The sequence below is a fragment of the Alligator sinensis genome, unplaced genomic scaffold (assembly GCF_000455745.1).
Source record: "Alligator sinensis unplaced genomic scaffold, ASM45574v1 scaffold322_1, whole genome shotgun sequence".
In the NCBI taxonomy this organism is placed as follows: Eukaryota; Metazoa; Chordata; order Crocodylia; family Alligatoridae; genus Alligator; species Alligator sinensis.
The window spans coordinates 1,287,268-1,301,082 of record NW_005842154.1 but is presented as its reverse complement, the minus strand read 5'-3'; the positions used below and the strand labels follow the sequence as shown (position 1 = coordinate 1,301,082).

Here is a 13,815-nt window from a genome sequence, read left to right as displayed (position 1 = left end):
GGAATGCTGTGGGAGATGGAATCAAAAGGCTTGCTAAAGTCAAGGTATATTATGTCCACTGCTTTCCTGGCATCCACTAAGTCAGTTATCTCATCACAGAAGGCAGTCAGGTTGGTCAGAAATGAGTTGCCCTTGGTGAATCCATGTTGACTGTTCCTAATAACTTTCTTCTCCAACTGCTTAGAAATGGGTTCTTTGAGGACCTGCTCCATTATTTTTCTGGGGACTAAGGTGAGGCTGATCAATCTGTAGTTCCCTAGATCCTCCTTCTTTCCTTTCTTAAAGATGAACACTATATTTGGCATTTTCCAATTGTCTGAGACCTCCCCCGATCGCCATGAGTTTTCAAATATAATAGCCAGCGGCTCCACACTTCCCCAAGCGAGAGTAAATGGTTTGTGTATTCCCTGACCTTCCAGATTGGTGCATTGTGGGGACGGGGCTGGTACTAGGGAGCATGGGGCAGAGCCAATCACCTGGGGTTTGGGGCAGGGCTGGTGGCATGGCCTGCTCACCTACCTGTGCAGTGTCTGCTGTAGCCAGTACTGTCATGAGGCATCCTTGTCATCCATACAGGTGAAATCTTGGCCTTTCTGTGCAGGGGAAGCAGGGCCACCTTTTCCTGTCTAGCATGGGGTCAGGGCAAGCTGAGTTATAAACCTTTGTTTATAAAACATGGAGCAGCAGCATGGCATCCCGGAGCAGTGGGTTGGAGCCAGCTGCCCAGTGACTGTGGCCCCAGTACCCAAGTGATGGCCCCTTGTAGGCCAGAGATATGCCTGGCTGGGCTCTCCTGCAGCACTGGCAACAGGGTCCCCTGGGGCAGGAACTGGGTTCCCTGTTGGGGTTAGAGGTTTCTGAGCCCTGTGCTCCCTGCGGAGGATTTGTTATTCATTCAGGGCCAACTGGTCTTGAGTATCTGTTGCAGCAATTCAGCGGTGAGTCATAAACGGGGAGAGAACAGGCTAATGGATGTGTCTGGGCTCTGCTGAGGGCCAGAGCAGGATCTCAGCTTCTTGCCTTGATGGAGGGCTGCAGTCCCTGCTCTCAAGGGCTGTCCTGTGAGTGGGACTGCCTCCAAACCTTAAAAAAACAAATACACACACACACACCATCATCATCATCTAGCAAAAGCTTTTCTTCACATACCTTATATCACTTTTAAAGCCTGTGCATCTGTTACAATAAATGCACCCGTGGATCAGCGCTCCCGCGCACCCGACCACAGCCCTTTCCCTAACCCAATCACTCTTTTAGTCCTAGCCCCGATTTTGGGGTTTACATTCTCAGCTCATTCACTGTCGTTGTCACTGTCACAGTTGCTGTCTGCTGTTGCTCTCCCCAAATCTGCCGGAGCACAGCCTCACCATGGCAATGGTGAAGGTGGGGCTGGGCTGAGCATGGTGGAACAAGCCAGAAGGCATGTCCTTCCAATGGGTTGTGTGAGACTTTGCCTCAAAGTTGGGGGGCAGGGACAGGAGAGGTTAACGCTGGTGGGGGCCAGCTGGGCAGGGTGTGAGGTCCTCCTGCTGTCCCAGCACCCCTGAGCGGGGCTGCTGCCTCTTGGCCAGGCACCTTGTGCAGGAGCCTTACTGCCCTGCATAGGGCATGCTTATTTCCTGGTTCAGCAAGCAGGAGCTGCTGCAGCCACGGTTGGGCTCTGCTCCTCCCCACAGCTGCCACCCCCTGTTCAGCCAGGATGACTCTTCCCCAGGAGCAGGTCCTGGCATGCTGGGCAGGGAGGCTTCCCGGCAGCAGACACCACCAGCAGGGCCTGGGAGCTCCACAGCCCTACTTCTGTCTAAGTGGGGGCGGGCCCCAGGGGAGAGGTGGGGATGAGGAAGAGGGTGGTGCAGGGCCCAGGTGGGGCAGACACCATGCATAGGGCTGCAAGGAGAACACTGCCTCTCCCTGTGCTTGCTGCTGCGTCCCTGCAACCTTGGGCTGTCCTGGGCTGCTTCATTTCAGCACAAGGCAGCTTCCCTGTCCCTCCAGAGGTGTCAATAGGGAACCTGGCAGGGGAAACATCATTATCAGCTGAAGCGGTTTTCCTGGGGACAGGGGATAACCACATTTCTGACAGAGGTAACGTGTTCGTTGCTTTATGCCCACTTTATGGAAATGGGAGACTTCTCCCTAGTTCGCTCCTGCGGCCATATGGCTGAGGGCAAGCGAAACTCAGGGGAATCCGAATCCCAAGCCTCTGGGCTTGGGCCTGCACATAGGATGCCCGCCAAATGATCTGGAAACAACTGAAGCCCCAGGTAGGGGTGGAGGATGTTTGCGTGTTTCAGGGCCACATATGGTTCTTGAATGACTCATGGATTTGGAATTTGACTTGGAACATGAACATTTTTACTCAAAAAAAAAAAAAAAAAAAAAAGGCAGTGGGGTTGAAGCTCTGGGATGTTCCTGCTCCAGGCTCTGCACCCTGGCCTGACTATTTAGAAGCATCTGGCCAGGGGTTGGTGATGTTATCGCCAAAGCACCTTTTGATCAGGTCCTAAAATAGAACCCAGGTGCCCCAGCTCCCAGTCCTTTGTGCAAAGTGCAGGGCCCTGCCTGTACTGCTCAGGCAATGACCTGTGTGTTAGCCCCATGGCTGCTCCCCAGAGCTGGCTTTTCCCAGCAGAGCTGGCCCAGCTCTCACTGCCATGAGCAGGCAGCCTGTGCAGCTGCCGTGCCTCTGCAGTCTCCATAGCAATGGCTATTTATAAGCCGCCCCCTTGGGAATGGAAGGCTGAATTCCAGTGGATATTTGGTCGCCAGCAGGGCAGGGCCTGGCGTTGCTAGGGGCTGGGCTGGGCTGCTCCCAGGGCATCTCCGGAGATGGTATCGTGCGTGGTAGGCTGCTCTGAAGTAATGCATGGCTGTTTTTTTGGCTGCACTGAGGCACTACCAAGCTGCTCAGCGCATAGCACAGAGAGCTTGGAAAGGGCCTCACCAGAGCAAGGAGCGTGTGGGAGCTTCCTGGGCCTCGCACCAGCCATGAAGGCACATCCTGAGGAGTGAGTGAGGGGACAGAGGCTTTAATGTGGGTCATGCTTCCCCGTCAGAGGAGTTTGCCTCCAAGCAAAGTGGTGGGACTTGCAGGGAAGGGATTTGGCCTCCAGCAAAGGGACATTTGGGGTGAGCACGGCCCACTGGAGTGGGAGGGGATGGGAGGAGGAAGAGGAGCTTAGAGCAGCTGGAGGTAGGGTATATATGCGTGAAAACTGCCATCCCAGAACACAGCAGAGCTGGACCAGGCCTTGAGATGAGTAGTGCATGCACGGTGGTACTTCCTCACCAGGGAGCCCAAGGGAGTGATCTGTCCTCAGCCTTGCCAGCACTTGAGGCTTTAGGGCAGGTCTGGCTGAAAAGAACAGTTAGGGACTTGGAGGCACATGGAGGTTGGGTTGATGCAGCCCGGGACTTTTGGGGTGAGGTGACTGCTGTCAAAATGGGGTGGACTGGCAAGCATCTGACATGGTGCCAGGTGAGGGCAGAGGTGGAGCCCAGGGCAACAGGGGAGAGGTAGGAAGTAGCTAGGGAGAGGGGTTGTTTCAAATGGGAAAGCTGGGCAAGGGGATCAGTGGGGTTCTGTCATGGGGCTGCTATGACATGAGATGCCCTTTTGCGAGGCTGGCGCACACTGTCCCAAAATCTGCAGATGGTTTGTGCTGAGAGGCACTGCTCTACAGAGTGCCTGCAGGGTGCCACTCCATGTGACTGCACTGGCTGGTCTACAGGTATGGCCCCCTGCTGACTGCCCCTAGGTGTTCCACAAGTCAGGCCAGGGCTGGGCTGGGCACCTTTTGTTGAACCCCACCCTTAGCACTGTGTGAACTTGCTGCAGCTGCAGCAAGCCCCCAGGGGCCAGCACTGAGCCCTGGCTGAAACAATGCTACATTTATCCAGGAACAATAGGAGCTGCTGGGACAAACAGACAGACTGGCTTGGAGATGGAGGTTGATAAATGTGTGAGTGGGACTGCAGGGCGAGGGGCTGCGACTGCAGGGGAGCAGGCTCAGGGGCCAGCAGGTCCCTGCCTATTCTACACCCCCCAGTATCCCAGCCTTTGTGAAGTCCAGACCTGCAGTTGCCCCAGCATCTGAACCCGGGCACCCCAGCTTGGACACCACTAACTGCAGGGAGAGGACATGAGCACAGACAGGGCTGCAGCCTGGAGTGGCTATGGGGGCAGCAGCTACTGGGAAGGGGTACCTGCAGAGTGGGCTGGTCCATGAGAGAGGAGGTACTGTTTCTGTTGCAAGGCTGTGGCCTGTGGCTCCACAAGTGTGGCCAGGATGGGGGTGGTGGTGGCAGTGTGAGGCTTAGCTCTGAGCTTGGAGGCAGGTGCTGGTTGGAGGTGGTGGTGGCTCCCACCAGCCAGATCTAGGCCTAGCAGCTCACCAGGTTCTGTGCTGGCATGCCAAGAAGGCTGTTCTGGTACCCTGCACATGGGCGCGTGGCTTCCTCCTGGCTGTGCTGTGGAAACTTTGACCGTGACAGTGTGGCATCCTTTGGGCCTTACTTGCCGTGACATTAACCCACCACTCTTCTCACTGTCATGGCTGCAGAGGACTAGCAGTGAAATTTCATCATTGGTCCTGGCTGTGTAGTGACACAGGCTATTGGACAGCAGCAGTTCACTTGCAGGACTTGGCCCTTGGACACCAGGGCCTGTGGCACTAGTTTCTGTGCTCTGCTGTCCAGCCCCGTGAGCTCTGCCAAGGGAACCATGGTGTCCAGGCTGGCTCTCCAGATTGTCTTTTTGCAAGCTGGGTGATGGGTGCAAGGGGAATGGGTTTTGTTCCTGTCTTCCCCAGTGTCCCATGGTTCATACTGGAGGTGCTGCCTCAAGAGCTTCCTGCAACTGCTGGTATGCCTAGGAGTGCCAGGCTGAGTGCACAGCGTGGGCTAGAAGGTCCTTTTTGCAGTGCATGTGTAGCAGGCTGTGATGGGATCCTCCTCCCTCCAGCTCCAGCTCTGGCTGCAGTTCTGTGGCATGGAGAGCACTGTACACACAATCCCTGCTCTGCTTTGTGCCCAGGTCAGGAGTAGGGGTGCTGGGCTGCCTTGGCTTCCTGCCATAAAAGCCCTGGTGTTAGGAGCAGCGAGCTGGGCCTGTGCGCAGCGCAGAGCATAAATGCTTGGCGTCCACTTGTGACCTGGTAGCTGGCAAGTCTGGCCCCCGCTCTGCTGATTGCAGGAATCTGGAGGGCAGGCCAGTGCAAGAGCCACTGGCAGGGCATGTACCTGCTGTGGCCCGACCAGCGTGGTGTATGCAGATGGGGGCTTCAGAAACCTGACACTTGAGCTCATGGTTAGGTTACTGATCCTGCCGCTCACTTAGGAGGGCATGTATCTTTCCAGGAGCCCTGGAGGCTTAAGTTCCAGCTGACAGGTGTGTGTGTGTTTGTGGGGGGCAGGGGAGCCAGAGCAGAGGCCAGCTCAGGAGGGGTCCTCCCCACTACAGCCTGTCTGCACAAACAAAGAGGAGTAGGTGCAGGGCACACTGACTTCTTACTCACTCCAAACCCCAGTGATGCCCCACCTGCTTAGTCAACAGCCTGTCACTGGGGAGATTCCACCCAAAGCCAAAGCCTGCCCAGGAAGATGAGTCAGTGAGGTTTATGCCGAGGATGCAGGCAGCCCAGCTTGCTTCAGGGGCTTTAGGGGAGTCTGGGCTTCTGGACAGGACAGGCTGCCCCACAGAGCAGAGCACTTTCCTGTCTTGTCATGGGTGCTGGCTGAGCTGAGGTCCTCATTTTCAGTGCTGGCTGCTATGGGCAGAGGTGAGTCTGGAGCCGGGGGATTAGTGGTTTGTGTTTCCCAGGGCCTGTGTCTGCCTTGTCAAAGGAGACTCTTTGTTGTTCTTGCCGCCTGGGCCATGGGCTGCTGGCATTAGCTTTCACAGTTGCCGCGAGCTGCTAGTGATATACCCCTGAGCTGCAGCTGCTGTGCCGTGTTCCCTGCGTCAGGCGGACTGGACATTTGCCTCCTTGTTCCAGGGGAGTCCAACTGATTGCACAGGCAGTGTGTTCCCCCTCACAGGCCTAGGTGGAGTAAATGCCCCTCACTTCTCCTGCGTGTGCATGTGCATGTGCATCTGTGTGTGCATGCGCCTGTGTGTGCTATCATATTTGTCTAGTTCCCTGCAGAGGCAGCCTGGTTTCCCCTCCCCCCAGTGGCCTTCCCTTCCCCCAGCTCCTTCCCATTCATAGGGCTGCATTGCAGCGGCTGTGAATAGCTGCCTGTGCCTTCATACCGAATCCAGCCAGACAGGCTTACGGGGGTGAGTGCCGAGGCTCCATGCTGTGCTCTGGGCTGAGCCCCTGGGACTCTGGTGGTGTCAATCCCAGGGAGGGGCTGTGCCCAATCTGGGTGACATTGGGGCACAAAGTCCTTCCCAGGGAGCAGGGACGGTGATGTGCTGGCAGCAACTGCAGGCGCAGTACTGGTCACACATCTGGCAGGCAGATATTTAGTCCATGGAATAAGAACCAGGTAGTGATGTGGCAGGGAGCCTGGGCATGTCTGGGGGACGCTGCGTGGCGGGGCCAAGCAAACTTCTCCCCGGGAGGGGAGTCCCAGAGCTGTGCCTGGGTCTGGGTGACTGTGCTGTGGGAGGGCTACACCTTGTCAGGGGGAGGTGGTGTCTGGTGAGGACTTCCGTTACTGCCTGTGTTTGCTTTTCTTGCCATGCTGCATCTCATCACAGGTGCTGTCCCCTTGCATTTGCCGCTGGAGCATCCTGGCCCCAGCCCTGCAGGGTGTTAGTGGCGGAGCCTGTGACAGCATTTGGGAGCTCTGGCTTTGTCCCAGGCTGCAGTTAGGACCAGCTGGCACTTGTCTTGGTGCTGCCCTTCCCAGTCAAACCCTGGGTGGCAGCAGTGCTTGTCCAGGGGACTGGCTCCAGGGGTGTGTGAACAAGGTCCTGGGGACAGCTCCCAGAATAGGGCAGATGTGTGGGACCTGTAGGTGCTCCTGGCATGAGCACACATTTGTGGGATCCCAGGGCACATGGAACTGGGTGGGAAGGAACGTAAACACATGGTGGCGCTTTTGGCATTACGCCCAGCCCTGCTTCCGCATGAGGGCAAAACTAGGGCTCTGCCCCAGTTCTGCCTGATTTTCACACTGCATTACCTGTCACTGGTTTTGATATTCACAGTCCTGGGGTGAGGGCACTGTGCTTGCAGTGGCTGTCCTGTTGCTGCCTGTGGGCTCTGAGATGGACTTGGGGAGTGTGGCAGGGAACTGGCATGGTTGGGGGCCTGGAGGTGTTGTACATTCACTGGCAGGCTTCAGGGCTGGCCTTCACCTCTAAGCATAGCCACAGCTTGGGAGCTGCATTGCTCATTTGCTCTGAGCTGCCAGAGCTATTACCAGTACCCAGTGGTGCTGGCCACCTGGCTCTGGGGCAGGGAACTTAGTCCCTGGCTGCATGCTCCCAGCTGTAGCACTATTGAGTGAGTCACAAACCTTTGCAGCGTTCTCAGGGCCTGCATGCGTGACCTGCACACGTGGGCTGCTTGCACATGTGCTTGTCTGGGAGCAGGGCAGCCAGACTGGCTTGGCTGGGGCTGTGTAGGGCAGCTCAGATCCCCTCCAGAAGGCAGAGCCAGTAGTGGAGGCAGGAAGGTGGAGCTCTGTGAAGACTGGGAGGGGCCAACTCCCTGCAGAACCCACTCTGGCTATCTAAGCTGGAGGTGGGTCAGTGCTGCATGCCCCTCGTAGTCTTGGGCTCAGCACACAGTACCATGAATCTGCTTTTCACTAGCTTCAGGTCCTTTGGGAATGGGCCAGCAGAGGCTGGTGGCAGGATCCCCCAGGGAATGCAGCTGGCGATTGCTGCTTCTCCAGCTCTGCTCAGAGCCACAGGAGGGTCCCAAGCATTGGAGGGACTAGGGACGGAGACTGAGAGGTAGAGTCTGTGCCAGGGGAAGAGCTTCCTTGGGTGAGTCACAGCTGGGGACAGCCCAGCATAGCTTCCCTGGCCTGGCCTGCCTTGGCCTGGCACAGTTTTTCCCTGGCAGCAGCCCAGCCAGGGGGAGGCAGCTCCCAGCTCTGGGCCAGCTCAGCCTGGTTCCTGTTGGCTCAGTCCTGGGAAAAGGGCTCCCAGCTGGGATTGCAGTGCCCCCTGCCCTAGGTTTGTGGTGGGGAGTATTCCCTGCTTTTCCTTGCACTCCATTCCTGCCAGGGCATATTCCCCTGACCCTACTGGCCCAGATGGCCAAGGGAAGTGCCCAGGCACTATGTTGTTCTGCCACCACCTGGGAGACCCCAGAATGCCCAGTGCCATTGTTCCCACATATGGGGCAGAGCTGGCATACTAGTGGGGCTTGGCATGAGAGAGTGCTTCAGCTCTGATGTCAGTGGGCCTGGGTAAGGAAGGAGGGCAGAAAGGGGGCAAGGGCTGGAAATGAGGGACTGCTTCCTCTTCCACCCTTCATGGAGCTCAGGCTGCATGGGGTCCCTCTGCTCCCTGGGGTGCTGCCTCCTGGTCTGGTGCTGAGAATGTTCCCTGTGGCCTCAGGCCTTCCAAAGAGGCGTCCTTCCAAGGCCCTTGGTCCAGCAGGGCATGGTGTGCTGTCCCCTGCTTAAAACAATTTCCTGCATGTGCTGCCCTTTGTTTGTTTCCTCCTGAGGCCATCCTACCTCCTGAAACACAGGCACTGAGCACATAGGCGGTACAGGGCACAAGGGCTGCCAAACAGAGCCACATGGTCTGTGGGTCCTGGCTGAAGGCGTGGAGTACTGTGGGGAGCATAGGACTGAGACCATGAGGCAGGCAGGAGGGAGAGCACCAGGGCAGCCTGGCTGCTGCAGGCTGGGTGAGCCATGCTGGCCAGGGGTCATGCCCCACACAGCGAGTGTATAAAAATAGTCCCCGTGGCTGGTGAGAAGTGCAGCCCTGGGGAGGCTGCACAATGGGAGGAAGGCGGCCTGGCTCACAGGCATTGTTTCACAGCAGACACTTGCTTCCTCAGCCCTGTATTGGGGACACTGATATTTGAAACACAAAGCAACCAGCCACAGCCTCTTCTGTGTGCCCAGGGCTCGCGATACAATAGTGCTTGGCCCCAGGAAGACCCTGGCCTGGGAACCTAGCAGTGCCTCCTCAAGCTGTGCTCATGACCAGGGTACTATCCATCTGTGGGGCCTGGCAGCCCCAGCCATGCTTGCCAGGCATTGAGTATGGGCAGGGCAAGGGGCATGGGGCAGGCTGAGTTGGACTCTGTGTGCACGGATGGGCTGGGTGCAAGGGGCAGTGACCCTCTGCTCACGAGGCCTGGCTGTGCCAGAGAGCACCCTCTGCTCACGAGGCCTGGCTGTGCCAGAGTCCCCCCCTCCCTTAGCATGGGACTCCAGCCATGAATGAACTGAGCTGCAGTCTGGTCCTGCGTGGCAGCCTGGTCTCACCTGGCCTGCAAGAAAGGTCTATGTGCATGGATGGTGGGCAGGCTACAGGGCAGAGGGAGCTGCCTGGTAGCCACATGGGCTCAGAGAACCCCTCCTGTCAGGACCTGGGGGCTGCCTCCCTGCACTTTGCCATGTGTAGCTCTGGCTCTATGTTAGGGCACCTTGTATCTCACAGGTATGCCATCATGCGGAGTGCCAACAGCTGAACCACCACAGTCCCCTGAGCCTGTGCGAAGCCTGTGACAGCAGGTTTCACAGCACCATGCACTTTGATGGACACATACGCTTCGACCTGCCCCCGCAAGGTGAGAGTACAACTGGTGGAGGGGGCCCAGCTGACAATAGCCTAGCCACCCTGTGCATGTATCATCTCCTTGGGCAGGGCAGGGTGCCTGGTAGCTGTGCCAGAGCAGGGAGAAAGCAGCAGCAGGGCCAGGGCAGTTTGCTCCCAGCTGCATCCAACCATCTAGCCTCCCCTGGGGAATATTTCCAGGGCTGAGGGCCTCATGTGTTATAGCATGGCTATGCAGGGGGGGATGTCTTGCCCAGCAAGGCACCAGACAGGAAGGGGAATATTTTAAGAGGAAGGTTTGTCAACACAGGGGTTGCAGTGAGGGGCCTGTCAGCACAGAGACTGCCCCACCCTCCAGCCAGCCCCTGTCACATGGGGAAGGGCAGACCCCATGGTGTGACATGTATGTCTCTTCTGGTTGCAGGTTCCATTCTGGCCCGGAACGTGTCCACACGCTCATGCCCTCCACGCACCAGCCCTGCCTCTGATGTGGAGGAAGATGATGAGGGGCTGATGGATGGGAAGGGGTGAGTGCCCAGCTGGGCAGGGCTGGTGGTGGGCCTTGCTGCTCTCTGGGGAATGAGATAGGTTGGGCCTGGAGTGAGTGGGGGGCTGGGCCTGGGGCATTTAACATAAGAGAACATAGCCCTGGGGAACAGCTCAAGGCACAACTTACTCTTGAGGCACCATTGCTAGTGCCTCAGTGAGTCTTGATGAGGACCCAGGGTTCCTGGCTACTCCAGAGGACCCTGACCTGACAGCATGCTGAGTGCCATCCTGGCAGGGACTCAGCCATGCTGGTGAGGGCTAGCCTCCAGGGAAGCCCCTGGTCTGGGATCAGAGCCCCAGAGCACAGGTGTTCCCTGTAACCATGCATTTGGTTGTACCTACAGAGACAAGAAGAGCTCGGCACTGAAGCTCCCCAGGAAGAAAGCCCGGCGGAGACACACGGATGTAAGGAGCCCAGCCTGGAGTGTGGGGCGGGGAGATCTGGGCTGGCGCAGGGGTGCCAGGCCTGAGAGGTGGAACAGCTGTGGAGCAAGCACCCTAGTGACCCTGGCCTGTGTGCTGTGGTAGTCTGCAGGGTGCAGGGAGCATGAGCTGCAGCTGAAACAGCCTCAGAGCCAGCTGCACCCCAGCTGTACAGACAGGCCTATACCTGAGAATGGGTCGTGGAGCTCCATGGAGCCAGGGGTTGCTGTACCTACAGGGGACTGCCAGGTGGGTGGGAGCCACAGGACTGACCCTGCAAAGGGTGAGGGCTGGTGATGTTGAGCCCCAGGGTGTGAGAAAGGGTCTTGCTGACCAGCCTGCCCTTGCCTCAGGACCCCAGCAAAGAGTGCTTCACCCTCAAGTTCGACTTGAACGTGGACATTGAGACAGAGATTGTCCCAGCCATGAAGAAGAAATCCCTGGGGTGAGTCTGCCAAGGCTACTTGCTGGGCATGGGACTGCCTTTCCCCTAAACAGACTTGGCCCTGGGACTATTCCTGTGGGTGGGGAGCATGGGTTTGGCTTGGGGCTGCAGGCGCCATCAAGAGAGTATCCTGGACAGGGCCCAGCCATGGAGCCTGGGTGTTGAAACACCAGTGTGGCCACCTCAAAACCCTACCTCCAGCCCAGCTCCTGGCTCAATGGCACCCCGTGCCCTGGCCTCCTTGGGCTTGGGCTGGGCTGCTCACTGGTGCACCAGCTGGACCTGGTCATGTGCTTTAAGTCCTTCCCTATGCTGAGGCAGTGGGTACAGGCCTATGGTTGGCTCACCCCTGCAGTTTGACCAGAGTCCTTTGCTTGTCAGCAACACTCACCAGATTGCTGAATAGGTATCTGCCATGTACTAGTGCAAGGAATCACCACTCTCTTGGCTTTGGCAGCTGTTGAAGGGGAGAATAGCGGGCCCTCCCCTTCCCCCTGAGCTCTCACTCTGCCCCTGGGGCCTGGAGCCCTCTGGCTGGGTGCCTGGGCCCTCTCTCCCTTGTGGCCTATCTCAGTACAGTCAGCCTGGCACACCCAGCCCAAAGCCTGTTGATGGACCCTTTTCACTCCGAGCCCAGATCTGGGGGCAGGAGGGAAATCCCGCTACTGCCTGCTCCCGTGTGCGCAGGGAGGTGCTGCTGCCAGTGTTCGAGAGGAAAGGCATCGAGCAGAGCAAGGTGGACATATATCTGGACCAGTCCAACACACCTCTGTCACTTCACTTTGAAGCCTACCGCTTTGGGGGACACTACCTGCGAGTGAAAGGTGCGTCCTGCATCAGGCTAGGCTGGGAGATAGCCTCAGAGCTGGTGGATTGACAGTGCATTGCAGAGAGGGCAGTGTGCAGGTGGTGGACGAGTGGGATATCCCTCCTCCCCTCTGTTACATAGGCTTAGTTGCATCCCTCGGACGAGGAGCAAGTGAGGAACCTTCCCTGAGAGGGCACCCAGTCCCGCTCAGCCTGGGTTGGGGATGCTGCCCTGTCCTAAGCTGGTGCAAATTCAGACTGTGCTGGGAAACAGCCCATGACCTTACCAGAACCAGCCTCGCTGTGACCTGCCACAGCCCTGGACATGGGCTTTCTTCTCCTCTGGCCAGAGAGCTGTGCCAGAAGGCACCTGCTGCAAGCCACAGGAGCCATGAGTTCCAGCAGAGCTGAACTTGGCACACTTGCCCTAGGGGCTGGGCTGGACATGCTGTGGCGCTCACTGGTGAGCATCAGACTTGCAGTGCTGGGGGAGGTCTGGGCTTCACCGTGCCCCTGTGCTGGTAGTGCTGCAGTTGCTGCGGGTTCCCCAGACCCTGCACTATTCCTGTTCTCAGACTATCTGGCAGTGCCCTTGGTGGGTGTCCAGCATGCTTGTGTGGGTAACCCTGCCTGTGCTCAGAGGGCATGGCCAGCTAGCCCCAGCATGTGGGTGGGTGCTGTACAGGAGCCCTGCCACTGATGGCCCTACCTGTGCTTCCTTCATAGCCAAACCTGGAGATGAACTCAAGGTGGAGCAGGCTGTGAAAGACTTCAGATCCCTGAGCCTGCCCATCCTGCGGTCCTCAGGTGCTGGCTCCACTGTCCTCTTCACTTCTGTGCCTGACCAGTTGGAGCAGCCACCCTTCCACCGGGAGAGCATGGACATCCTGGTGAGTGTGGCCATGGTCTGGTGTGGTCTGTGCTCATGGGAAACAAGTGGGAGTCACTGAGCCACGTGGCAAGACTCAGTAGGCACCACTGTGCTGCCACATCTGAGAGGAAGTGCCCATGGCAAAGGCTATCTGGAAGAAATGTCATTCAGTGTAAGAGGCAGCTAAGTCCTCATAGCCAATGCTGGTGGGCTCTGGGGAGATTGCACTTGTAGTGGATTTTCAGGTCAGGCTGGACTGTGGGGGCTGTTAGAGGTTCCTCATTCTGCATTAGCAGCATGACCTGGCTTATGGAGCAGAGACAGTGTGGTCAGGCAACTGGCCCCACAGGTGGGTGGTATCTCCTTGAGCTGAGAGGGCTCTTCTTTCTCTCTTCTGAACCTTGGCTGCCACTGCATCATGTCTGTATTTCTGTAACTAGCCAGTAGGCAGATAGGATCAGGACGTGGGCAATAAATGGAGCCATAGCTGGGCATGTGTTTATTTGTCAAGTGATAGCTTCAGCTCACCAGGGCCTGGCTCCTTGATAAGGTGCAGTTGTGGTCCATAAGCAAATCTTCCATCTGTCAGCCCCAGTGGATTGTTTGCACACCAGGGACAAGGCCATGTGGTGGGGAAGTCCCTCCCCACACAAGCTGTAACACAAAGTTCCTCCCATCCTTCTCCCCCTGCCAATCATCTCCTGTATCTCCCAATCTGCAGGGTGCAAGTGCCTCCTACATATTGGCTTAGAACTGCTTCCTTCCCTCCCTCCCTCCCTGGAATGCAGCTGCCTCTGGGTTGAGCTTAAAGCAGACGCCAGGCAGCAGAGTCCAGGCAGGGTTGAGAGGGTGAAGGAAGATTGCTCCAGCTGCCACTGTGGCAGGGACTCAGGAGGCACAGTGCCAAGAAGAGGCTGTGAGCTCTGCATACTCTTAGTAGGTGCTGAGGCATGGCTGGAGGGGTTTTTTTGGTAAAAATTATATATATATATATATATATATATATACCTGTACTTC

The 13,815-nt window shown here is 57.4% G+C and overlaps 1 protein-coding gene across 5 annotated transcripts in view; it reads left to right on the top strand.

Moving 5' to 3' along the window:
- PLEKHG5 (pleckstrin homology and RhoGEF domain containing G5) overlaps positions 1 to 13,815 on the top strand; it is a 43,503-nt gene that overhangs the window by 15,764 nt on the left and 13,924 nt on the right. For 2 of the 5 annotated variants that reach the window (XM_025206402.1, XM_025206401.1), the window contains exons 3-8: positions 9,587 to 9,716; positions 10,128 to 10,230; positions 10,597 to 10,657; positions 11,029 to 11,120; positions 11,808 to 11,944; positions 12,654 to 12,817. In XM_025206402.1, the coding sequence (XP_025062187.1) occupies positions 9,674 to 9,716; positions 10,128 to 10,230; positions 10,597 to 10,657; positions 11,029 to 11,120; positions 11,808 to 11,944; positions 12,654 to 12,817 (600 nt within the window). In that variant the 5' untranslated portion in view covers positions 9,587 to 9,673. Of the gene's footprint in view, positions 1 to 2,346; positions 3,009 to 3,099; positions 3,963 to 5,626; positions 5,781 to 9,586; positions 9,717 to 10,127; positions 10,231 to 10,596; positions 10,658 to 11,028; positions 11,121 to 11,807; positions 11,945 to 12,653; positions 12,818 to 13,815 lie in introns of those variants that run through there. The other 3 variants (XM_025206403.1, XM_025206399.1, XM_025206400.1) reach the window with 3 other exon arrangements.